This window comes from Pteropus vampyrus, unplaced genomic scaffold (assembly GCF_000151845.1).
Source record: "Pteropus vampyrus isolate Shadow unplaced genomic scaffold, Pvam_2.0 Scaffold282, whole genome shotgun sequence".
Lineage (NCBI taxonomy): Eukaryota > Metazoa > Chordata > Mammalia > Chiroptera > Pteropodidae > Pteropus > Pteropus vampyrus.
In genome coordinates this window covers 835,214-859,851 of record NW_011889063.1, presented here as the reverse complement: position 1 = coordinate 859,851, position 24,638 = coordinate 835,214, and the positions used below count along the sequence as shown (strand labels likewise).

Sequence of the window (24,638 nt, the reverse complement as noted above, 5' to 3'; positions counted from 1 at the left end):
CGTCCAGTCTGTGCTGTCCACCTGATACAGAGCAGGCAGCAAATCCTTGCCATTGTTCCGTACACGATGAAAATTCAAGTTTTGACAAAGATAATTTAAAATTTAAACCATTGATATTTATATTTAAAAAAATAAAATGTTCCAAAAATGAACAACGATGGAGACGTTGCCCTCCGCTAAAGCTGCTTGAATTAAGAGAACTGTCACAGCAACACACGAATACATTAATAGAACCCCACAGAGTAAGAACGTGCTCCCACATAGAAGCAGGTACATGATTTTTTTTTTTTAAATTCTTTTAAATAAGTGAGAAAATATGAACTATTCAGTTAATTCTTTGGAAAAACTCGCTATTTTAGGGGAAAAAATGAAAGTAGGTCCTCCCTCGTACCATTCACAATACATTTTAGTTATGTTCAAATACTAATCACAGTAAGTATAACAATATTAGGAGAACATAACCGTGGGACTAGGAAAGTCCTCTTAAACAAGATGCAAGAAACAGATAAAGACAGGTCACGGCTTTTTAAAACATGGAAAAGGTTTTTATTGCTTTCGAGATGACTAGAGAAGTGACAAGCACATTGGCAAAGGACCGGTGGGATTGGGTTTGTTTCAAAGGCTCATTCTCTCAGACGTGCAGAGACGAGAGAGCAGAAGGCTGCAGCTCGAAGGCCGGTCCTGCAGGCCGGCGGGGAGAAGGCAGCAGGTCGGTCTAGAGTGCCGGCGATGAGAGGCGCACGCAGTGGACGGATAGTTCTGGAAGTGTTTAGGAGTCAGGGCGTGGGGCGGGGACAAGGAGATGACTCTGAAACTCAGCAGGTCCAGACCAGGAGACACCCGGTTGGGCATACTGAAGGCTTTTTCCCTAAGCGTGCTGGCGAGCCACCACCGGCGTCTACACGTTAGGCCTCTTCCGTGTGAAGTCACTATAGAAGGGTGACTCAGTGCCCGAGCCTAACACCAGGGGGGCGAGCACACAGATGTCGTATTACAAAGTTGTACACCTGGACTTTGTTATTAGCCAGTGCTACCCCTAATAAATTTAATTTAAAAATGAAAAAAAAAAAAAGGTTCAGATTCAGTGACAGAAGAAACGAAAAATAAAGCCACATTTTTATTTCCTTACATTGACTTGTATCACGAGGTCTAGTTTTTTGAAACTTTTGGCATCTTTTATTATATTGCAAAATTTAGTACGTCTACTATACCTAAAAAACAGAAATTTCTTCTTTCTTTAAGGACTTCGATGGCAAGAAAATCAGTACTAGATCCTTTCTCTCAATGTCAACTATTAGTGTATTTTTAAAATCCTTTTTTCTGCATAAGTACTATTAGTAATGGGATACTGTGACCATCTTGATTAAGAGCGATCACACTTACGGTAAGAAGTCTGTTATGTTAATTATCGACTACCAGTTTTAATATGAAAATTGTGATTAGATAATCTAAATCCCAGAATAATTAATTCGTCTACTCAACACAATTCATCAAGCAGCTATTATGTGCCAAGCACTATTCTAGTTGCTGGAAATGGAGCAGTGAACAAAACAGACAATAACTCATGCCCTTGGGGAGCTCATATGCTAGTTGGGAATTAACGATTCACAAGGAAAACATAAAATTTGTAGCATACTAGATGGCAATGGGCGTTCAGGGGAAATGAAGCAGGGAGCTAGGATAGAAATCGTGTTCGAAAGAAGTGCAGTATTGGGAAGTGGCCAGGAAAGGCCGCATCGATGGGTGGAAACCCGCGGGAGTTGAAGAAATGGGAGGGGGAAAACAGGCGAACGTTGTGGGGATGAGGGAACCAAGCCCCAATGCAGAGTCCCTCGCGGGAGCACCTGTCATGCTCCGGGAACAGCAGAGGCCAGCGTGGGAGCAGGAGCCGGGCGAACACAGGCTGGAAGGTTAATAATGGAGCAGGGGCGATGGGCAGGTCCTCTAGGGCCTTGTAAGCCAATTTTGGGATTTTGGTTTTTAATTCGTTGGAGATGGGAAGGCTTCAGAAGGCTTCGAGCAAAGACAAGATGTGCTCGGACGGGGCTTTGAAGGAGATCGTCTGGCGGGTGTGCTGAGGACGAGGGCAGCGCAGAGCAGGGCCGAAGCACGGACTGTCATCCCCGCGGGACTTCCGTGCAGCCGTGCGTCCGACCTTCAGAAATAACCGTCGACGCCTCTTCAAATAAGAAATGTTTTAGTCCAGGATACAGATTAAGGAACGGCGCAACTATAGACGAAGTAGTGTTTGCTTAAAAAACTACACATTTATTGTCTGATAACATATCAACATTAAAACGCAATTGTTTCCTTTATTGTATCACACAGTTATCGTTAACGATTTACAATTGTCAGTAATTTAAGTAACTGAGATAAATACTGTAATTATGTAGGCCTCGTTACTTGAATATTTAAAAAAACAATTTTCTTCCTGAGTTGTAAAATTTTATATTACCTTTATTTATTGTTTTAATTTTACTTTTTATTTTTAGATTCAGAGAATATTAAATTATTGCGCTATAACTTGAAACTACATTGTTAAATATTTAAAACGTATTAAAATCTTTAGCCTAGACCAAATTGGATTTTTTTTCAATTTTATAGTCCAGTTATTAATATTTAGACACCTTATTTCTTTCTTATATAGTTTTTGTTTTCAGCCTTTTTTTGTAGCTCTACATTTTACACATTATTTGCTTTTTAAGGCTGAGAATCAAGATATGTACAAAGTTCAGTTTTGTTTTAAGAAGCGTTCAAAGTTGTGAACATTCTGAGAACTTTGGTAATGCTCGGTTATTGGCAGTCAGTCTAGCATTCCCCAGATCAGGACATAGGGCAATGAGGATTAGGCGTCACGTGGACAAGGCTGGTTTGCTTTTTTAATAGCAGCCTCTGGAAGCAAGAAACAACTCCTTTAAACCTTAGGTTCTCCTTATCTCCAAGTTACCGTTTATCATCCAGCCGTGAAATTTTGAGTCCATGATGTCGTGCTAACGATGAACAAATGAGCAATGGAACGCCAACGTTTTCCAGTCCAGTGCTGTAAAATAAAAGGTGATAATTTGGCAAAAACCTTTCATAACATTTTGTTTATGATCTGTCTCTAAATTTGCAATTTTATAGTTTATTAAAGGCACAGGACTGAAGGAAAGGCCCAGGGCTGGTTTTAGTCATCAGCCATTTCCCTACCGTTTTAAATGTAATGCACGGTTATTCTTCTCGTTTTCACTGTAAACGATGGCACACATGCTAATGAGCAGGGCCGTTCCCGAAACGCTACGTGCTTTCCGCCCGGCATTTGCGCAGCACGGTCGCTCGTACCGCACGGCAGAGCTTCGAGCGCGCGACCAAGGCACACGCCGCTCCTCCTCTTCGCAAAGGGGTCAGGCGAGGCGCGCTCACGTGAGGCGGGTGACGTCAGCCCCTGGGTCGCGAGACCGACACCCCGCCTTCCCTGCCCGCCCCGCCCCGCCCCCTGCGCAGGAAATCTCGCGAGAACAGCCTTCCTCTCGGAACTTATTGAGCTGACAGCGCGTCCCTCGCGAGCCGAGCTGTGGGCGGGTGGCGGCGTTTTCGCTTTCGTTCCGTTTACGTGATGCCCGAAGCCGCAGCCCTCGGGGATGGCCTGAGCCTGAGCATCCCGGCCTGGGAAGCGGCGGCGCGGGGCAGTCCTGACAGAAGGGAGGCGCGGCTGCGGCGGGGTCGCCTCAGCTGAGGGGCCGCGGGGCCCACCCTGCAGGCCTCGGCCGCCCACGTCCCCCGCCCAGTCGGCCCCGAGGGAGAAGCGGGCGTCGTCGCCTGCACCCACCCGGCCTCTCCAGTCTCGCGCGTGAGGCCCGCGAGGGGCCGGGGCTGGGGTCGCCGAGAAAGGGCCGGACCCGCCGGGGGGAACCCGCGGAAGTCAGAGGGCCTGGGCGCTCCAGCCTCGGGCCCTGGGCCCCGCCCCGGCCCCGCCTCCGCCCAGGGCTCCCTGCCTCCGCCGCCCCTCCCGCCGGCCCTGGGGAGCGTTCGCAGCTGCTGGCTGCTCGCGTCTCGCCCCGCGCGGGCTGTTTTCCCTTTCCCGGCCCCTGTTCTCGAGCGCTCGGCCCCTCTGTCTGGGGAGAGAGCCTGGAAGAGGGCGGTGCGGCGTCTAGAGGAGCAGCCGACCGCGGCGAGGAGGAGAAGGGCCCCGCGCCACCCTCTGGTCACCCCCGCCCCGCGCGCTCCCGGCGGCCGGCCACTCTCGGACGCTGACGGAGAGCGGCTCCGGGGACAGCCCGGCCGGGGACAGCGTCAGCCGGGCAGCCCGGCCCGAGGATGGCCTCCACCACCACCTGCACCCGGTTCACGGACGAGTACCAGCTCTTCGAGGAGCTCGGAAAGTAAGCGCGGCGCCGGGCCTCCGGGAGGGCGGGGAGGGAGGGCAGGGCAGGGCCACGAGGGGGCTCTCCGTGGGGAGGGGCGGACCTGGGGGACCCTGCACCCGGTCGCCCTGGAGCTTCGGCGGGCCCCGCGGTCGTAGCGGTCACCCCGAGACGTGTGTGGACGCAGCCTGGACCGCTCTCTAAGCCGAGATGCCTCCGGAGTCCGCGGGACGACCACGCGCGGACGGGGACGCGCCGCCCCTGCGGCGCCGTGTTACTGACGCCCCAAATTCCACGTCCCGAGAGTGGCCGCCCCGACGAGCCGACCCTGCCCGGCTCCACAGTCACCCTTGGCCCCAGTGACTCGCTCGCCATCCCTTCCCAGGGCTCACGCGCTGTGGGAGAGCTCTTTGGACACCGGGGAGCCTCCAGGGTGGCCTAGCGGTGCGTGGACCTGCAGGACCGCTGGAGATGTGCAGGGAGGGACAGGGACCTGCTGAGGCCCATGCACGGGGACCTAGGGGCTTTAGGTGTGCGGGAAGACACAGGGACCTGCTGAGGCTTGTGCCGGGGACCCCAGGGGCTGAAGGTGTGCAGGGCGTGGACAGAGACTTGCTGAGGGCCCTGCACCGGGACTCAGGAGCTGGAGGTGTGTAGGGAGGGACAGGGGACCTGGTGATGCCCGTGCACGGGGACCCAGGGGCGACCGGGATGCTGATTTACGATTTATGCAGCATCTGACCCAAACCCAGTCCTCTGCTGCTGCTTCCACTATTACTGCTGAAAGGGTGCAGTTAAGTGTATGGTGCTGTTTTATGCAGCTAAATGAAAGGAAATGGAACTATGTTTGAAATGGAGTGAACATTCTATCGTTACATGTTTATATACTGTTAGCTGTTAAAACATGGAGGATTTGTCTGAAGAGCAGCTTAATTCAAACCTCTCCCCTCCCCCAGCCAAAAACAGCAGAGAAATCACACAAATGTTTCCAAGATTTATATTTTAATGAAAACAATCGCCATATTTACTTACTTGGAGCCAGATTAATTTGTTACCCTATCAGAATAAATCTGCAGCGGGTCTGTGCTGCTCTTCCTCAGCTCTGCTCTCTGCAGGGTTTTCGTCTCAGCGTTTTGTGCTGTGTGAGTGTGAATTATGAAAGGTTTTCTGATTTCATGTGCGAACAAGGTCCTCATAATTGGCGGTTCCTTTCATTTTGTTGATTAATAATGTGTGCTGCCGGTTAAATAAAATTTTCTTTTATTCCTCAGCATTAAGCTCTAGGTCTCCAAGAATTGTTCATTTTCTGTAGATCACCGTAGTGTACTGATATTTGAAAATTCACTGCATTCCATAAAAATGCTCAGATTGTTGTAATTTTTAAATAGACTATCAGAGCTGATTATATTGATGACCTGGTGATTTGTGGTTTCCAGGGGGGCTTTCTCAGTGGTGAGAAGATGCATGAAAATCCCTACTGGACAAGAATATGCTGCAAAAATCATCAACACCAAGAAACTCTCCGCCAGGGGTAGGTGGTTTCAGCTACCCGTACATGTTAATTTGTGTTTCTCATGCTGATCGTTGGTCCTTTCATATCGTGTAGTTATAGCTGTATCATAGACTTAGCTATGATATTACATACTGAGTTTAGTTCCTTCCTGAATGCCCGTTGGTCTGTATGGTTTAAAAATAAACAAATATAATTTAATAAGTTGTCATAAAAATTCTGTTCTATGAGCAGTAGCATAATTAACTACATTTTAAGGCAAATAAATGTCACTGAGCAAATAAAGGCATTTTGCCTTTAGCTCTATTGTGAGATAACTTCCAGAGAAATGCTGGAACCAAAAAATGTAATTCTCAAAACTATCATTATTCCCTTTTGCTTTTGGGAGGAAAAATAGGTCAGAGCTCAGTTGAATCGTTCATTTCAATAGTAGTCACACTTAACTTAAATCATCAAGGTGTATTTAACACTAATGGCTCTGGGAGGAAGCGTGATGGCCGCACTCAAGGAAGTCCAGCTCCCTTTGGATGTTTCTGAGCTGTTCACTGTCTTTCTCTTTGGCGTTGAGGCTTCTCCCAGACTCCGCATGTAGTCCGCACAGGCTTCCTAGCCACGGAGGTAATTCGTGCTCGTAGAGCAGCTGTTGACCTAAGCGTGGAGCATGGAGGGCCGCCTGTCGCCGCTTTGGGCTCCTGCTGGAGCACTTCCCCTGGACCGTCAGGCGCCCCAGGAATGGCGAGCGCCGGTCTGAGGCATTTCCAGGGGAATTTATGGTTTAACGAAAGAGAAGTGAAATTAAAATGAACCAAATGCCAGAGCGTAAGCCCATTTCAGTGACCTGGTTTATTTTAAGTAATGAGAAAAGAAATTCCATTAGGGCGAGTGTTCCTCGTTTAATTTGACTTCTAGAAAGTGCTGCTGCCAGGTCTCCTGGTATTGCTCTTTGGTTTCTGCCACGATTTTTTTCTCTACTTGCTGCAGATTCTGCTTTCATCGCGTACTTTAGCTTTAAGTCGGCATTTCAGAGTGTTCTCTCGAGGGGGTTTTCGCTGTGATTCCTTCCCCAGACGCCCAGCGCGAGGCCCAGGGAGGTCTGTGCGCCACGCAACCAGCAGGGCCAGTGAGAGGCTTGGAGCTCGGCTGTGTCCCCTTCCCTGCCTCTCCTCCGCAGTGAGGTTTTTAACAGGGAAAGTGAGCTCTGTCTGGGGAGAGAGCCTGGAAGAGGGCGGTGCGGCGTCTAGAGGAGCAGCCGACCGCGGCGAGGAGGAGAAGGGCCCCGCGCCACCCTCTGGTCACCCCCGCCCCGCGCGCTCCCGGCGGCCGGCCACTCTCGGACGCTGACGGAGAGCGGCTCCGGGGACAGCCCGGCCGGGGACAGCGTCAGCCGGGCAGCCCGGCCCGAGGATGGCCTCCACCACCACCTGCACCCGGTTCACGGACGAGTACCAGCTCTTCGAGGAGCTCGGAAAGTAAGCGCGGCGCCGGGCCTCCGGGAGGGCGGGGAGGGAGGGCAGGGCAGGGCCACGAGGGGGCTCTCCGTGGGGAGGGGCGGACCTGGGGGACCCTGCACCCGGTCGCCCTGGAGCTTCGGCGGGCCCCGCGGTCGTAGCGGTCACCCCGAGACGTGTGTGGACGCAGCCTGGACCGCTCTCTAAGCCGAGATGCCTCCGGAGTCCGCGGGACGACCACGCGCGGACGGGGACGCGCCGCCCCTGCGGCGCCGTGTTACTGACGCCCCAAATTCCACGTCCCGAGAGTGGCCGCCCCGACGAGCCGACCCTGCCCGGCTCCACAGTCACTCTTGGCCCCAGTGACTCGCTCGCCATCCCTTCCCAGGGCTCACGCGCTGTGGGAGAGCTCTTTGGACACCGGGAGCCTCCAGGGTGGCCTAGCGGTGCGTGGACCTGCAGGACCGCTGGAGATGTGCAGGGAGGGACAGGGACCTGCTGAGGCCCATGCACGGGGACCTACGGGCTTTAGGTGTGCGGGAAGACACAGAGACCTGCTGAGGCTTATGCCGGGGACCCCAGGGGCTGGAGGTGTGCAGGGCGTGGACAGAGACTTGCTGAGGGCCCTGCACCGGGACTCAGGAGCTGGAGGTGTGTAGGGAGGGACAGGGGACCTGGTGATGCCCGTGCACGGGGACCCAGGGGCGACCGGGATGCTGATTTACGATTTATGCAGCATCTGACCCAAACCCAGTCCTCTGCTGCTGCTTCCACTATTACTGCTGAAAGGGTGCAGTTAAGTGTATGGTGCTGTTTTATGCAGCTAAATGAAAGGAAATGGAACTATGTTTGAAATGGAGTGAACATTCTATCGTTACATGTTTATATACTGTTAGCTGTTAAAACATGGAGGATTTGTCTGAAGAGCAGCTTAATTCAAACCTCTCCCCTCCCCCAGCCAAAAACAGCAGAGAAATCACACAAATGTTTCCAAGATTTATATTTTAATGAAAACAATCGCCATATTTACTTACTTGGAGCCAGATTAATTTGTTACCCTATCAGAATAAATCTGCAGCGGGTCTGTGCTGCTCTTCCTCAGCTCTGCTCTCTGCAGGGTTTTCGTCTCAGCGTTTTGTGCTGTGTGAGTGTGAATTATGAAAGGTTTTCTGATTTCATGTGCGAACAAGGTCCTCATAATTGGCGGTTCCTTTCATTTTGTTGATTAATAATGTGTGCTGCCGGTTAAATAAAATTTTCTTTTATTCCTCAGCATTAAGCTCTAGGTCTCCAAGAATTGTTCATTTTCTGTAGATCACCGTAGTGTACTGATATTTGAAAATTCACTGCATTCCATAAAAATGCTCAGATTGTTGTAATTTTTAAATAGACTATCAGAGCTGATTATATTGATGACCTGGTGATTTGTGGTTTCCAGGGGGGCTTTCTCAGTGGTGAGAAGATGCATGAAAATCCCTACTGGACAAGAATATGCTGCAAAAATCATCAACACCAAGAAACTCTCCGCCAGGGGTAGGTGGTTTCAGCTACCCGTACATGTTAATTTGTGTTTCTCATGCTGATCGTTGGTCCTTTCATATCGTGTAGTTATAGCTGTATCATAGACTTAGCTATGATATTACATACTGAGTTTAGTTCCTTCCTGAATGCCCGTTGGTCTGTATGGTTTAAAAATAAACAAATATAATTTAATAAGTTGTCATAAAAATTCTGTTCTATGAGCAGTAGCATAATTAACTACATTTTAAGGCAAATAAATGTCACTGAGCAAATAAAGGCATTTTGCCTTTAGCTCTATTGTGAGATAACTTCCAGAGAAATGCTGGAACCAAAAAATGTAATTCTCAAAACTATCATTATTCCCTTTTGCTTTTGGGAGGAAAAATAGGTCAGAGCTCAGTTGAATCGTTCATTTCAATAGTAGTCACACTTAACTTAAATCATCAAGGTGTATTTAACACTAATGGCTCTGGGAGGAAGCGTGATGGCCGCACTCAAGGAAGTCCAGCTCCCTTTGGATGTTTCTGAGCTGTTCACTGTCTTTCTCTTTGGCGTTGAGGCTTCTCCCAGACTCCGCATGTAGTCCGCACAGGCTTCCTAGCCACGGAGGTAATTCGTGCTCGTAGAGCAGCTGTTGACCTAAGCGTGGAGCATGGAGGGCCGCCTGTCGCTGCTTTGGGCTCCTGCTGGAGCACTTCCCCTGGACCGTCAGGCGCCCCAGGAATGGCGAGCGCCGGTCTGAGGCATTTCCAGGGGAATTTATGGTTTAACGAAAGAGAAGTGAAATTAAAATGAACCAAATGCCAGAGCGTAAGCCCATTTCAGTGACCTGGTTTATTTTAAGTAATGAGAAAAGAAATTCCATTAGGGCGAGTGTTCCTCGTTTAATTTGACTTCTAGAAAGTGCTGCTGCCAGGTCTCCTGGTATTATTGCTCTTTGTTTTCTGCCACGATTTTTTTCTCTACTTGCTGCAGATTCTGCTTTCATCGCGTACTTTAGCTTTAAGTCGGCATTTCAGTGTGTTCTCTCGAGGGGGTTTTCGCTGTGATTCCTTCCCCAGACGCCCAGCGCGAGGCCCAGGGAGGTCTGTGCGCCACGCAACCAGCAGGGCCAGTGAGAGGCTTGGAGCTCGGCTGTGTCCCCTTCCCTGCCTCTCCTCCGCAGGGAAGTTTTTAACAGGGAAAGTGAGTTGCCACACTGTAAATGACATTTTAGTTTAAAAAAAAAAAGATGTGGCGCCCAGTCCTCTCCTGCCTGTGTGGCTTCCTCTTGCGGGCTGGGCATCGTGGGGCCACCACTTCTCTCGAGTGTCACAACCCGTGGCCCAGGGCTCGGTGGCTTTATATTTCCTCCGAAAACCAGCCTTGCTGAGGTTCACATTCGCAGTCAGCTCAGCGGGGTCCCGGCCTGTCCGTCCACCTGCAGGAGGGCGGTGTCTCCGGGGTCTGCCCGCCCCTAGGCTCCCCCAGAGCTGCCTCCGCCCTCTGCCGCTGATTCCCCTGGTCCCAGCGCATTTAGGGCGAGGACCAGACACGCCTCCTGTTCTCCCCGTGTGCTCCCCGCTGCGTGCGAACCTGCTGAGCAGAGAGGCGGCCAGCTGCCCTGGGTCCAAGTCTCCGCCCTCCTGGGGCGTGCTGGCCCGAGCCTCGGGTTCTCACCTATGAGATGGGGTGAAACGAGCTCTGGAGGAGGGGACGAGTTAACCCAGCAGTAGCTTGGTGACCCTGCGTGACCTGCAGTCAGTGGCTGAGCTGCTGCTCTCAGTGGGTCGCTGTGAGGAGCGAATGAGGTCACCCGCATAAGGGTGTGGCAGCCTCCTTCGCATGTGTCCCTCAGGCTGACCTGCACTCGCATGGAATCTAAACTCTCAGGAAAACCGCCACGCTTTCACTTGTGATGTAGGTAACATTCCACGGCACTGAGGACAATGCGTGACCAGGGTGGGGGACCAGCATCCATTGTGCCTCTTAAATGGTTGGGGAAGGGGCAGGTGCCTCGTTTATGGAGAAGGACAAGCAAACACTGGGCACGGAGTCATCTGTAAGTACTGTATTCAGAGCATATGCTTTGAAAGACGAGTTCTTGAAAAACGCTGCCTTCTCAGTATATAATGATACTAAAACACGACAAAAACGTTTTTAAATAGTATATTTAAAGGGAAATGTAGAAGGAAATGCAAATTGGCATGCTTACTTTTTCTAAGGTACTGGTTTTTGTTTCGTTTGGGTTTTTGGCTGCATATAGTTTTTGTGGAACATATAATTTTTTTGTACAAATTTTTCTTTGTTTTGTTTGAGATACCGTGCCTTTGTAAATCCAAGCTTTACTCCTATTCGTTTTAAAGACCAGGCAGGCCCTTCAACTCAAGTAATAGTCTTTAAATGTAACCTTACATCTGAAAAAGAAAGGCCGCTGTCGGTGATTGTCATCTGAGACCATAGGGGAATGGCCAGAAATATGGCTGCGTGCCTGCACAGATTTGCACATCCAGTGACACTGTCACCGGGTGCTCTCTGTGCCTGGGTCTTACTGGGTTTCCAGCGGACAGTCTCGCTTGCATTTCCGCCCAGCTGTTCGTCACCCACACTGGTTTTGGGAGACTCAGGAGTCAGTTGAATTGCTCTCCTTTTGCATCGACACGTGCACGCACAGAGGGCGTTCCTTACGCAATACTGATCAGATAAGTACACACAGAATTTGGCTTGTTTTAAAAATTAGAAGTGATGTAGATACGTCTGATTTTTATATGTAATTTCTGTCTTCTAAAAAGTTTTGTTAGATAGGAATGAAAAGCATGCTTAGTAACTGGTAGTGGTAATAGAATTTTGCCTCGTATTTTTACCATGAGAAGTAGGAACTATATCATTTTGATCCCAATTAGGTTAGTACTCAGCAAGTGCTGATTCGCCTGCCGTGCTGCGAGTTCGTCTGTTTTGTTGTGGTTATCACTAAGGTGTCGTCAGGTTCTGGATGTCCATGCGGGGCTAGGGTCGAGTTCAGAAGTGGTGACTGACGGTCCTGATGGCAGATGTCTTCAAAGGTGGTTCGTGGCTTTGAGATCACATTTTCAAGCCTCCCTGTGGTAGACAGCTTTTCGCGGTAGTGACGACTCGGCGTTCATCTTTCAGTGTGTTTTTGACCATTAGAAACCAGTTCTTATTACATAGAGTCTGATATGCCAGAAGTCATTGTTTTTGTAAAATATGACAGGATAGAATCTTGACATGATGTACTCTATGCTATGCCGAGTGTATCTTACCTCTACTCCACTGCGCAAGTTAGGGGTTCCGTTTTCCGTTTCTGTAAACCTTCAGGTATAGTGCAGTTAAGTCGTTTTGGTGTTCTTTGATTTTACTAGTTTTATTAATTCCTAGATTGATGATATTAGTGGAAGATGGATCGAGACTCTATAAAACTACTCGACCATGGACACAAAATGAGGCCTCAGCTATGAAATCTGAATGTTGCATATACGTCCCTAAGTCATCTTTTTTGTAATAGGGATGCCCATAACTAACTCCTGTTACTCTGGCATCAGACAGTCCAGAAAGTGCTGTCATTTCTCAGCCTCGTGGTTTCTTCTCTTAAAGTGGAAGTAGGACTGAGACCATATAGATGAGTCGACTTGTTCTGAGTATGCGTTGCATTATTGATTTGGCAATTTGGAACTAGTTGGGCAAATTAATATTAATTTTTGGAAGTTAGTTGGCTCAAACAATGTTTTAAGAAAAATGAGTGAATCATTTTTTGCTTTTGTACATGACATCTCTACAACTCTTCAATTATTGGGTCCCAAAGTGACATGTATTATTCTTGTCATTTTGTGTTCTTTCGTTACATTTAATCGTATTTGCATTCTTACATAGGCCTTGATATTCCACATTTATTTTCCTCTTTTGGTGAATGAGAATATTATTGATAGTCAAAACTAGTTAGGAGATGAAAAACAAAAATGCAAATCTGTATTTCCAGGAAATAATAAAAATCCTTTCTGTGTCCCAGCGTCGCCGGGTAAGGCAGACTTGGTGAAGCGTGCCGTGTCAGGTCCCAGCTGCCACGCTAACAGCGGTGTCAGCTTGCACTTGACTGTGCGGTAGGACTTGAGCTCCCAGGGAACCTCGACTGTCGCTACAAGGAGATCAATACCTTTCATTTCCATTGAAATATGAATTGACTCAATGCAAAAATTAAAAATTTTACGGGTTCCTTTAATGTTAACCATGGATTACTATAAAGTGCATACTAGTATTCTCTTGGGCCTTTAACTTTCGTTAACTAGAATTTTAATTAATTTTTAAAAGTCTTTTCCTTCTGCTGATACTGAGGCAAGCCGACTGATAGTGTATCTCGGGCTGGGTTCCTATTTTTTACATCTGTCTCCCTCCGTTTATGAGGGTGTAGTGTGTACAGTGTTTTTTTCTAAATTATTGGTGATTAATGATTGTTTAAGTGAGAGGCTGCGTTAAAGCTTTTAAGTGGTGATAGCATCTTATAGCAAACTTCACTGTGACACATTAAATGTAGTCTTAGCAGTATTTTTACTCTAAAACGTAATGCCTTTATAATAGTAACTTACATTTCATGCTGTTTTATAGACTCTTAAGCACACTCGCATATGTGACCTTATTTTCTGTGTTTTATTTACTAAATACTGACTGATGACAGTGGGCCGGGTGTCAGGCGTTAGGTGTCATAGACGACGTGTGCCGAGTGTGGCTCGAGCGAAGTGCTGAGGACGTGCCGAGGACGTGCCGAGGGCTTTCCAAGGGGGGAGGGTTATTTCCGCCCAGGGAGACAAAGGAATGCTCTTAGATGATATGGATTTCAATAAATTTTTAAAATCATGATGCAGATGTGGCTCAAGTACCAAAACGTAAGCAAACAACGTGGAGGGATCATTCAAAGTAGCTTAAATATCGGAGTATAATAAAAATGTCATTTTATTACTATGGTAAATTTGTTGCAATCAGCATGAGGTTATTTTTAGAATAAAATAATTTTAAGTGAAGTAGAAATTTTTTGAGATGGCGGCATTATCATGACTCCCGTTAAGGTTGATATGACCATGCTTCTTAAGGTGAGGTCATAGACCTCTCATGAGCCGGAACCTGTCTTGCTCAGGGATGGGAAACCGGCAGGCACGGGGGGCGGCCGCGTGTGGTGTTCGGTTGGTTCCGATGCTGAGTGTCTTAAGCGTCATTATACTTACATCCAGGGCAGCATCACCACTGGTTTTTAAGCTGGTGCGCGCTTTCATGGGACTATGTTCTCCTTTAGCTTCTTAGACATTTGTCCATTACTCCCGAAAACAGTAGTAAAATAATAGAAAATAATAGCCGTTATTTAAAGAGAACCTTCTAAGTGACAGGGACATATTGACCGGACACTGTGGCTTCTGCAACCCACAGCGCAGCCTCCAGGTAGACAGTATGGCCTCCATTTTTAAATAAAGGAAGCGGGCTCTGCGTGACTGAGAGCCTCGGGGTTAGTATGTGGTCGAGTCAGAGTTTCAGCCCAGTTTCCTCCCGCTCTGAAGCCAGACCCCGCTGTCACACCGTGTTGATCAGCCTTCCCGCGCGGACCCGCGAGTGCTCCGCGACCTCCCGCCAGGCGCCAGGGCGCGCATCCCGGAGGCCTGTGTCTGCCCGCCCCTGTGTTCCCGGTGAGGGTGCAAAGCCCTCTGGGGGATGCGCTCGAGTGCCACGCTGCGGGGGAGACCGCGCTCCCGGCACATGAAGCCTCAGACAGCCCCGCCCTGCCGCCGGGGGTGGGGAAGCCACAGGCGACACTCTCATTCAAGAGGCAGAAACACCGGTGCAGAAGAAGGCAGTGTTTTGTCAGCTCAGTTCATTAGCTGACTAAAAATACCTCAATATACAGTCAGTCCCGAAAAACATTCTTCTACATGATTCACTTGTCACTGAAGGGAAAAACTCAGCCCTTAACCGGAGTTGGGAGGGACATGCTCAGGAAGGCACCTGCTCATCCCGTTGAAGTTGGGTGGCTGGAGCGTGGGCGTCCCTGTCCCCCTGTGGACAGTGCCATGCCGGGTGTCCCTGTCCTCCCTCGGACAGCACCATGCCGGCTGTCCCTGTTCCCCCGTGGACAGCACTGTGCCGGAGTCAAATTCACACAAAAGTCTGGCAACTGACAGAAAAGACAAGCGTCGTGTTTTATATTGGTCAGGAAAACACCGGTTGGGTGCAGCGGCGTCACGGTGCACAGGTAGCATCGTGCAGCATTTCTGTGCAGCTAATTGCTCTACCTGAGGTTCTCTACTTCTTTCCGTTAGGTTACGCAGGGATTAAACATTCGGGTCATGTAAAATTTGATATATACATTTACAAAATCGATACGTGATTACGCAGCAGTAATCGAGCACCCAGTTCTGCATGTCTCCCCTTGGCGACGAGAGCGCGCCCCCACTGCTGCAGCCACTGCCCGCCCGGGCCCTGGCCCCATGCGCTCTGCAGTTCACTACCATCCCGCGGGGTCAGGAGAGAAACTGCCCCTTATTTTTCCTGCCCTGGGCTGTTTAGTTACCTGAGTGGTCTCCGTCGACCCGTGAGGCACCCGTGGGAAATCTGTGCACTCATTGTCTAGGTAGGCCGTGTTTCGCTGTATCCGTGTTTTACCTGTGTAAATTCAGGGCACAGACTGTGTTAACGCTCATATACTAGTTTATCCTTTTGCCTTCTCTCTAGGAAGGCTTAAATTATTTGGAAAATTTTTCCTAACAAGTTATTTTCCTTCCACGTCTTTTGGAAGAAGTGCCATTAATGAGTACACACTGAAGTCAGGCAAGAAGGAGCGGTCTCAAACTGTCTTATTGAAGGTAAATGTAGTAAGCGATGATTAATTGGAGTTTTATTCTATCGTATAGAGAGTTGAGGTCTGCCACATTACCGCTTTGGTGTTTAAAACGTGATGCTTTGGTAAAGAAATGGTCTTGCAGTTTTGGGAGGCTGTGTTGGGGACACCTTGAACTTCTGCTGACATGTGTTCGTTAGCAGCCCTGGTCTCTGCCTCCCAGGGGACTCGCCCACTTCCCCTCCTGCGAGTGCCACCGACCATGCGTGGCCCGTCAACGCGTCTCAACCCCCTTTCCACCTCTCCTTTGTCACCACCACTCTACTCTGAGCTGTCTCTTCGTCGTGATGCTTCTCCTTTGAAAAACCTCCTGAGCAGGTTTTCCAGTTGACAGCGGCCACGTCTTTTATTCATGTATTCAGTTCATTTGAGACTGTAGGGGCCCGCCGTGCTGGACGTCTTGTGATGTCTGGGGACGCGGAGGTGAAGGCAGAGGCTGCCCTTGGGGGTCTCGTGGTCCATCAGTGTGGACGGCAGCCTGGTGAATACGGGCTGGTTTCGAGGGCTGCAAGACAGGTGTGCACAGGGCCTTCCTGTGGTTTCAGGCTGGAGGAGGCTGGTATCACAGACGTCTCGAGGAGCTTTGTGTGTGGGGCGGTGCCTTGGGTGATGAGGCAGGTGAGCCCGGCAGAGGAGGGGCAGCGTGTGCAGGGAAGGGGAGAGCTCCGGCTCCACCCTGCAGATGGAATGGGCACACCTCGTCCTGTTGCAATCCTCTCTCCTTGAAGACAGTTCAGGTGCCGCCTCCTCCAGGAAGCTGTCTCTGGCTTCCCCTCTTCCCTTCCTTCCCTCCTCTCACCAGAAGTGATTTTTCTCTGGTCCCTTGAAAGCTTTTTCACGTTTCTTAAGGAGCACATCCCATCTCTCCCTGGTACGCAGTTGTACATGCTGTAGCTCTCGAGCGAGTTGTGGGCGGTTTTTAACTTGTCTTGGGGTCTGCTCCTGGCAAAGCAATCACAATGTTGCAGATACTTGTAACTGTCGTATGAGTGGACAAATGAATGAGTGTGCAAATAAGATTCTGTCTCTGGGAATTGGCGTGTGCTTAGCGGAGACCGATGACGCATGAAGTGAATGAAAAGGAGCCGAGGCTTCACGTCAGATGGCGCACCCAACCCCAGCCAGTACTCTCTCATCCCCAGATCGTTCCATTAGTCCCTGATGACCGATCAATTACTCTCTCATCCCCAGATCGTTCCATTATTCCCTGATGACCTATCAGTTACTCTCTCATCCCCAGATCGTTCCATTAGTCCCTGATGACCGATCAATTACTGTCTCATCCCCAGATCGTTCCATTAGTCCCTGAGGACCGACGATTCTTTGTTGGAAAGAGTTTTGTATACTTTAGTAAGTTTTGAGCAACTACATGCAAATTCTCATCACTGTTTCTTACTGTCTAGTGGTGAAGTAGCTCAGTCATCGGGGCAATAGCGTTTCCGTAGTCTGTCTGTGCACCAGGCCACTCCTGTAAAAGCCAGACTCATGTCTTCCTTAAGTTTTTCTAAGATAGTGGGGCTTTTACATTTTTGATCCATTCTACAGAGGTGCCTACTTTTTCTCTTATCTTTTAAAGCTCATTTTAAAGAGCATTTTGATGATACTTTATAGAGTTTTGGATACTCAAGTGATATTATTATATTATAAGCGAATATATTATTCGCTTATAGAGATTATTTGATTTTTTAGTGAAAGCGGAGGCCAGCTGTTACAACTGCTGTGTCTGTCAACTCAGAAACGTGGGGAAAAGGCTGGAGAGTTGACTTGTTTCAGTACTGGAAGGCCCTTCCGACAGCACGCATGGTTTAAGGCACTTCTTTGTGTTCTCTCCAAGGAGCTTTCCTCCTGCGACGTGTGGCAGGCCATCGGGAGTTCGCATTCTGTAACTTGTAGCGCGCACACACGCCCACACGCCCACACACACACGGACATATTTTTAAAGAAAATATGCTATTCCTTTCCTAAAAGCATTCCAGTCATATTTTTAAGAGGCAACTTGAAGGCTGCAGTCATGGTGGCAGAAGTGATTTGTGACATTAGTTTAGCTGAACATTCCTGCCAGTTTGTAGGAACTTTATTCATGGTGGATCTTTTATGATTTTAATTAAGCAAATCGTATATGCTTTTATATTAAAGATTGTACATAAATAATAGGTGCAGAGAGAACTGTGCACTTTGGACATATCTCTGAAATAATAGTTTTGATTATTGCTAATTTGTATGAGTGCATTTAAAAATTATTTTGTAAAAATAAGTATTTTAATTGCAGAATCTGGAAAAATACAGAAAAATAGAAAGAAAAAGACATATTTATCATTGAAGTTCCCCAATCTCTGTTAATGTTCTGTCATTTTTTTTTTAATTTGTCAGAATACTGGACTAAAATATACAATTTTCTGTACTGCTTAATATTACAAAATTTCACTATGTTACTAATCCTTTGAATTCTTAATGGATTATACTTCCCTGAGTAAAACATCAGTTTAGTTTTGCTAGTTTTTTTTTTAAAATCTGTTCTTTGCTATGATAAATGACAATAGTAAGCATTGTTTTGTAAAACTTTTTCAGTTTTCAGATTCTTTTCTTAGGAAATATTCGTAAAAGAGAATTTGTAAATGGAGGATTGAATTTTCAGAATTCTTGATAAGCGTTGCCAGGTTGTTGCATCCTGCAAGTTTTGTACATTTCCATGAGAGACATTTAAGTTTGCCAGTGAAACTGAGTTTGGGGCAGCGGGGTTCTAAATTTAAATTTCAATTGAACAACAAGAACAAGAAAACACTTCCCTTGTCTCAGACCTCTGTGGGCTGCGGGACAGACAAAGGCACCAGGACGAGGCCCTCATCTCGAGTCAGGGCAGCCGCGGGGCCCGAGAGTGGCCGCGGGTGCCGGTGTCGCCACGCACAGCTCAGCACTCTGAGGCATCAGCAGGTGACTGCTGGGTTGCTAAAAGGGAAGTCGATGTCTGAACTGGGTCTTGAAAATAACCAGTTTTGAATTTAAAGATGAGTGGAAAAGATGCAAATTAATATGATATTATAAAAGCCTTGTGAGAAGGCTTTTATAATAAGCCTTCTTATTATAAAGTCGGGACGTGGCGGAGTCGGGACGTGGCGGTGAGGAGTGAGCGGGAGGGAGGCAGGTGCTCTCGGAGCCTGCGGCGGGCCGGCCCCGGACACCCTCGCCCCACCGTGGCAGCACGTGGGCTCTGCCCCCGCTGGCTCTTAGTGCAGCGGCCTGTGGGAAAGCGTGGGACAGGATGGGTCGGGTCCTACAGCCCTGAGTCATCGGGGCGAGCAGCTGATAAGAGAGGAATAGCAACTTCTTATCGGCCTCGGGCCTCACGTTTTGTTTAGCTTTGGGGCGGTACAAGAAAATGGAGTGACTAAAGCGGAAGATATAGGCCAAGAGAAAAACGAGAGATTCTTCTTAACCAACCAATATTAAACATGTCCTAAGGAACCCTGTTGGAACTTAAAAACCAGAAGCTGGGTAGCCTCGCGGCTGCCGTGATGGATCCGCGACCCCTGCAGAAAAATGCTTGTGGGTTTCTGTTCAGAACCCAAAGTAAGTCATAAAAACGGCCTCGGCATTGTTCCCCGAGTTCTCGCATACCGCCTGGCACTGTTCCCGGGTGTTTGCGGACTGAATGACTCCAAACTACGTTGGACGATGATAAAGAAACGCGTTTAGCGACCCAGAATTCTCAGCAGTGAGGTTCGTGTGCTCTGTTCCCAACTATGGCCTTAAAAACATTTTTTTTTTTTAAAGAAAAGCTCGAAATGTAACAGTCAGGTGAATTCTGTGATATCATTTATGATTTAGCACAAGCCGGTGGTCGGAAAGGAGTCATTTGTTCCCTTCATTTAAATGATGAAACAGTCTCTCACAGACTTAGAAGACAACTTTGATTTGAGTGTTTGACCCCCCAGCCAGCCTCGGCCGTGCAGTATTTTCCCCGTTTTCAAAAAGATCTTAGCAGCTATGTAAAACATTATCTGTAAGCTCTCCCAGTTCCATTGGCATTGAGGACTCTACACCCTGTGGTTTAGGGGAGACATGTGCCTGCACTGCGTAGTGGGGTGCTCTGGCGCTGGGGCAGGAGCTCTGTTTGCAGAGCAGGGCGCCGTCTGTTCCCTCCAGAAGCGGGGACTCGGGGTGGGACCCGTGGTGAGGGCAGGCTAGGGAAGCCCCGCCTCCCGATCAGGAGCAGAGTCCCCTCCTGTCCTCCGGGCGTGGGCCTCCTGGTCCCTGGTCCTGGCCGGGGTTCTTTCCGGTAGACTGGGAGGGGCGAGGAAAGGCCATTAAAGAGAACAGGACCGAGGCCCACTGTTCTCTCATTTCTATGTGCTTTGGAAATTATTTTTGGGAAAAAACATTCTTTGGGTTGACCTTTATTCCCAGCATCTTACATATCTTTATGATTGGGAAAAGGGAAAACAAATTTAATTGTTAACCTTAAGTCTGTCTGAAAGAGAAAAGTAGATCTTATATTAACGGGACCAGTTGCTGGGTCACCTGGAGCACCGTGCCCTCCGTTTCACGCTGCCAGCCAGTGTCCGTGACCTGGTGGTGACGTAATGAAGAGAAGACCCTAAGACGTGGGCGGGAGGGTTAAAGGCTGAGGCCGTTCACCTTGGAAAACAGTAACCATTTATTTTAGTGGATACTTGATCTTCTGTAAACTTTAAGAAATTATCTTAGGTAAGAGACTTTCAGAGGTGTGTGTGTGTGTTTTGGAATAATCCAAACCAAATAAATCCAAATTTAGAGATAGCACTATTAGAAACATACGGCGAACATAGCACTTAGCTTCGGGAGGGCGATTTCTCTCCTCCCTGCTCGTGAGCATCTCAGCCCCTCTGCAGCCAGCTTTGGGGGCGAAAGTGGGGCGAGGGAGAAGCGAGTCTCTGAAAGCTTCTCATGGCTCACACCGATGCTTCGTTCGCATCTTTCACTCATGGATCTTGACACATTTCCTGACGGCGCCCCCAGTTCTTCCAGGGCGAGGATGAGGGACGTTCAGGGGCCCTCGTGCTGGTGCTCCCAGGCCTGTCATCCCCACCTGCATGTTGCGTGCTCCGCGGTGCCCGTCACTTCCCTTCCTGTGCCCGGGGCTGGAGGGGCAGGGCCACTGGGGTGTGAGGAGGAAGTCACCCGCACTGGGGTCTGGCTGGGCGTCTGGGTCGGTGACCCTGCCCCTGTGACCGCATTCGATGGCCTGCTTCATGCCCACGCAGGCAGTCTGTCTCACTTTCTGGCTGTGACACTGCCCTTAGGGAGCCTGCTGTGTGACAGCGAGGGATGCGACGGGGACAGAGATGGGGACAGACGGCTCCTGTGCCGGGGACAGCGGGGACGACATGAGTTGGGGAGAGACAGAGAAGGGACAGACGGCTCCTGTGCCAGGACAGACCAGGCGGAGACGCTGACAGCTCAGCCGAGAGCAGGGTAGACGAGCAGGGTCGAGCCTGAGACCGGGCGCTCTGTGGTCATGGGTGACCATGGGCAGGGGCCCTGCTCTGTGCCCTGGGTCCTTGGGGCACGGTCACGTGGCCTTGGGAGCCTGGCCTGACCCCAGGGACTCTGGCACTTTTTGAATGCCAAGGAAAAAGGCTTTTTGTGTTTGTTTTGTTTTGCTTCACATTAATTTTTCTTAATTTGCGCAGCTGTTAAGAATACAGCATCCAGAATTAAAAGCCCGACTGAGTGTGACAGCGAAGCCCTGCTGCTGTCACCCTGTCACCTTTTTAGGGCACGAGCGTCCAGGAGAGGTGACGGGGGAGGAGGTAGGAAGCAGAGCCGGAGCAGGAAGCTGTTCTGCAGGCATGGCAGCCAGAGTGACTCATTCTGGAATGTGTGGTGGCAGATTTCTACCCAAGAGGGAGGCCTGAGGGGTGGCTTGGGGGGAGGTCTTCCCGGCACACCCTAAATTAGCTCTTTCCCTCGTTTCTACTCAGTTTTGTTCACTTTCCCTGCATAAACAAAAGACTCTGCAGGCGGCTTCAGAGGCTCAGAGCTATCCGTAATCTCATCGGCCGGAATGTGCTGTTTGTGGAGAAAAATGGTTGCAGACGGGAATGGGCCCCATGTGCTGGATGGGCGTGAACCGCGCCCCTGGCCGACCCTGGCCACGTGCAGCGAGGTCTGTCCCACGAGCTCCGTCACGCGCTCGCGTGCCCCCGCACGCGCCTCTGGCTCATTGCGATGAGAAGGACTCAGTTTTCAAGTTCTCCCAGACCACCGGGATCCTTAGTATTATTTTGTTGAAACTGTTGTTGTTCGGTCTGTTTTCTAAGGTCACTGCAGAGAGTCGCCTGCCCCCTGAGAAAGCAGCGGACCCAAGGACTGCTGTCGAGGGGGGCGTGGTCAGAGTGCGTTTCGCTCCCGCCAGGGGGTGCGCTTTACGCTGCCTGTCCCTTCCCGCCCCTCCCCCTGTGCTGTCCCTGCTGCCTGTCCCTCCAGGCCGGGGTCCCAGGGGCAAAGCTGCTCTCCAGCCGGACTCCCGCGTTCTAGAAAACAAGTGCGTTCACACCTCCGCCGTGGCACGCTGCTGTCTGGCAGTCGAAAGCTGGTCGCTCTTGTGCCGATACGTGTTGTAGCCCGGACTTCCCAGGTGCCTGGCGATGTCATGTCTCTCACTCTCGTGTCAGCTGTCACTCAGGACTGAGCAGCTCCTCTGTGCCGGCCCTGGGGTACGGGGCACGGGGGTGCGGGAGTCACCGGGCGGGGGGCAGAGCTGCCTGCGCAAGGACAGGCCTCTCGGGGGGCAGGGAGAGCAGCGCACCGTGAGAACACGTGAGGGCCAGGGTGGCGGTGCCGGGCCCGGGCGGGAGAAGGCGCGGCGGGGACACTGCGGTCCCTGCTCTCTGTCTGCGGACTGTCCGTTCTGGACGTGCCCTGTGCGGGGAGGCACGCGTCAGGTGTGCGTGATGGGGCTGGCCACTCTCGTTTAGCATAGGGCCTGCTGGTTCTGTCCTTGATCGATCGTTGCCTGGATGCGCCACATACCGTAGGCCTCGTCCTCGGTTGGCGGGCACGTGGGGCGCTTCCACTTTGGGGCTGTTCTAAATAATGCTGCCATGAACATTTGTGTCCAAGGCTCTTGTACAGACCTACGTTTCTTTCTCTGGCACACAGGAAATGCTCTGCACGCTCGCGCGCGCGCGCGCGCGCACATACACACACACACACACACACACACACAGAAGGAGTACAGACTGCAGAGTTTACGACAGGGCCGGCACCATGCAGTGTAGTGTAGCGGTCACTGATGACTCGCCTGGCTAACGTGCATTGCAACCTGCATGTGACAGGTGGGTAGGAAAGCACTGTTCCCCAGAGACTGGTGCATGGGGAGGAAACAAGCAGAGTGTCTGTGTGACAAGCAGCCGCCATCGCCTCCCCTCTGTGTGGGGAGCGGAGACCCACACGCGCAGGAAGGGCTCAGGTTGGCTGTGCGTGCGCGTCTGTTCCACGTCGAGGAACCGCTGGCCCAGCCCGTCTGCCCCTGCGCGCTCTCCTCTCTCGTGCCAGTGTCCCTAGGAGGGGCTGGGCGTGGGGTGCTGTCTACACCGTGGTCTGTGCTGGGTGGCGGACGCCTGGGCACCATTCTGCTGACGGTGTGGCAGGTGTGGGATATGCTCACGCTGGACCCACCCTTCCCGCCACCTTATTGGGGATGCAGCCATCTCGCAGGTTGTTGGCGGGGTGTGGCGGAGTGTGGTCTGTCCACATTGGCCCCGAGTTCGCTAGGCCTGGCTTTGGGTGGGGGCTGCTCTGGGCGGCGGTTGTGGGGCCGGGGGCTGAGGAGGAAGGGTCGGGGCTGACGTTCGCTGAGACCGTGGGTTGGCTCGATGGTTAGCAGGAAGCTCCCATTTCCGTCTTTCACACGGGAGAGTGGATTTGGGGCTCTCCGAAGGCCCCAGGGAGCCCCCTGGGGGCTGAGCACGGGCTCCATTCTTCCCCGCAGCGCTGCGCTCCTGGCCTACCGGACAGTGCGAGGCAGGCCAGCTGTGGGCCTGTCCTCGGAGTGCGCTTTGCGCTGCCGTGAGCCGTTTGCAAACGGGAAGAAGTAAGGACGTCACCTTTCTGAAGAGAGATTATAATCCAGAGTCAGTATCTACTTTTACAACATTAGAAACTCTACTTTGCACTAGTGGCGGGACATTTTTTGGGTTTTGTGTTGTCGTGTGTACTTAAAACATGATGTATATTTCCAACTGAATTAAGTATTCCCCACATCTTACATAAAATTCTGTAATTAACTTTAAAAATTAGGCTGGATAAATTGCCTTTTAAGCCGTTCAGAGTTGACCGACTTTTGGTGACATGGAGAAATCCATATTGGAAAAGTTTGCCGTAATAATTGAAATAGTGAATGTCTACTGTTATTTCCTTATTTTTTGTATTACATTTTTATTTGAACCACGCGCATTTGTATATGGTTTGAGTAAAAGCACAAGGAAGCACACAGCATGTGGTCTTCTGTGAATGTGCATGCACGCACACACACGCATGCACACGCACGCACACACGCGTGCACACGCACACACACACGCATGCACACGCATGCACGCGCACGCACGCACGCATGCACACGCACTCACACGCACGCACGCACGCGCATGCACGCATGCACACGCACGCACGCGCACGCACGCGCACGCACACGCTCTCATAGACGGGACTCCTGAGAAGCAGACGCAGGGATTGCGAGAAGCACCGCGTACATTTATCAGAGTCCGAATCGGATGACAACACAATAGAAATATTTTCTCGTGTTCGCTGATTGTGCAACATCCCATTTTCATTTTAAGAAATCGGGTTGACGATCGACTGGCAGCGTGAAGCCGGCCAGCTCTCCCGCACGTTTCTCTGCCCTGTGGGTTTCCTTCGGGGATATTTACACAGCCTCGTGGCTCCTTCATCTGTGAAGCGTGGGT

The 24,638-nt window shown here is 50.2% G+C and overlaps 1 protein-coding gene and 1 long non-coding RNA gene across 2 annotated transcripts in view; one reads left to right on the top strand and one right to left on the bottom strand.

Annotated features, from left to right (window-relative positions):
* Positions 1-1,921: 1,921 nt before the first annotated feature.
* LOC105302761 lies at positions 1,922-3,374 on the bottom strand. Its single transcript, XR_896858.2, has 3 exons — positions 3,190-3,374; positions 2,948-3,040; positions 1,922-2,179 (listed from the first exon to the last, which is right to left on the bottom strand). It is a non-coding gene; the product is annotated as an uncharacterized LOC105302761 (long non-coding RNA).
* Positions 3,375-7,096: 3,722 nt separating this feature from the next.
* The window catches only part of CAMK2D (calcium/calmodulin dependent protein kinase II delta), a 153,129-nt gene continuing 135,587 nt past the window's right edge, over positions 7,097-24,638 (top strand). The window contains exons 1-2 of the mRNA XM_023520864.1: positions 7,097-7,322; positions 8,740-8,834. Of these exons, the coding sequence (XP_023376632.1) occupies positions 7,258-7,322; positions 8,740-8,834 (160 nt within the window). The 5' untranslated portion in view covers positions 7,097-7,257. The remainder of the gene's footprint in view (positions 7,323-8,739; positions 8,835-24,638) is intronic.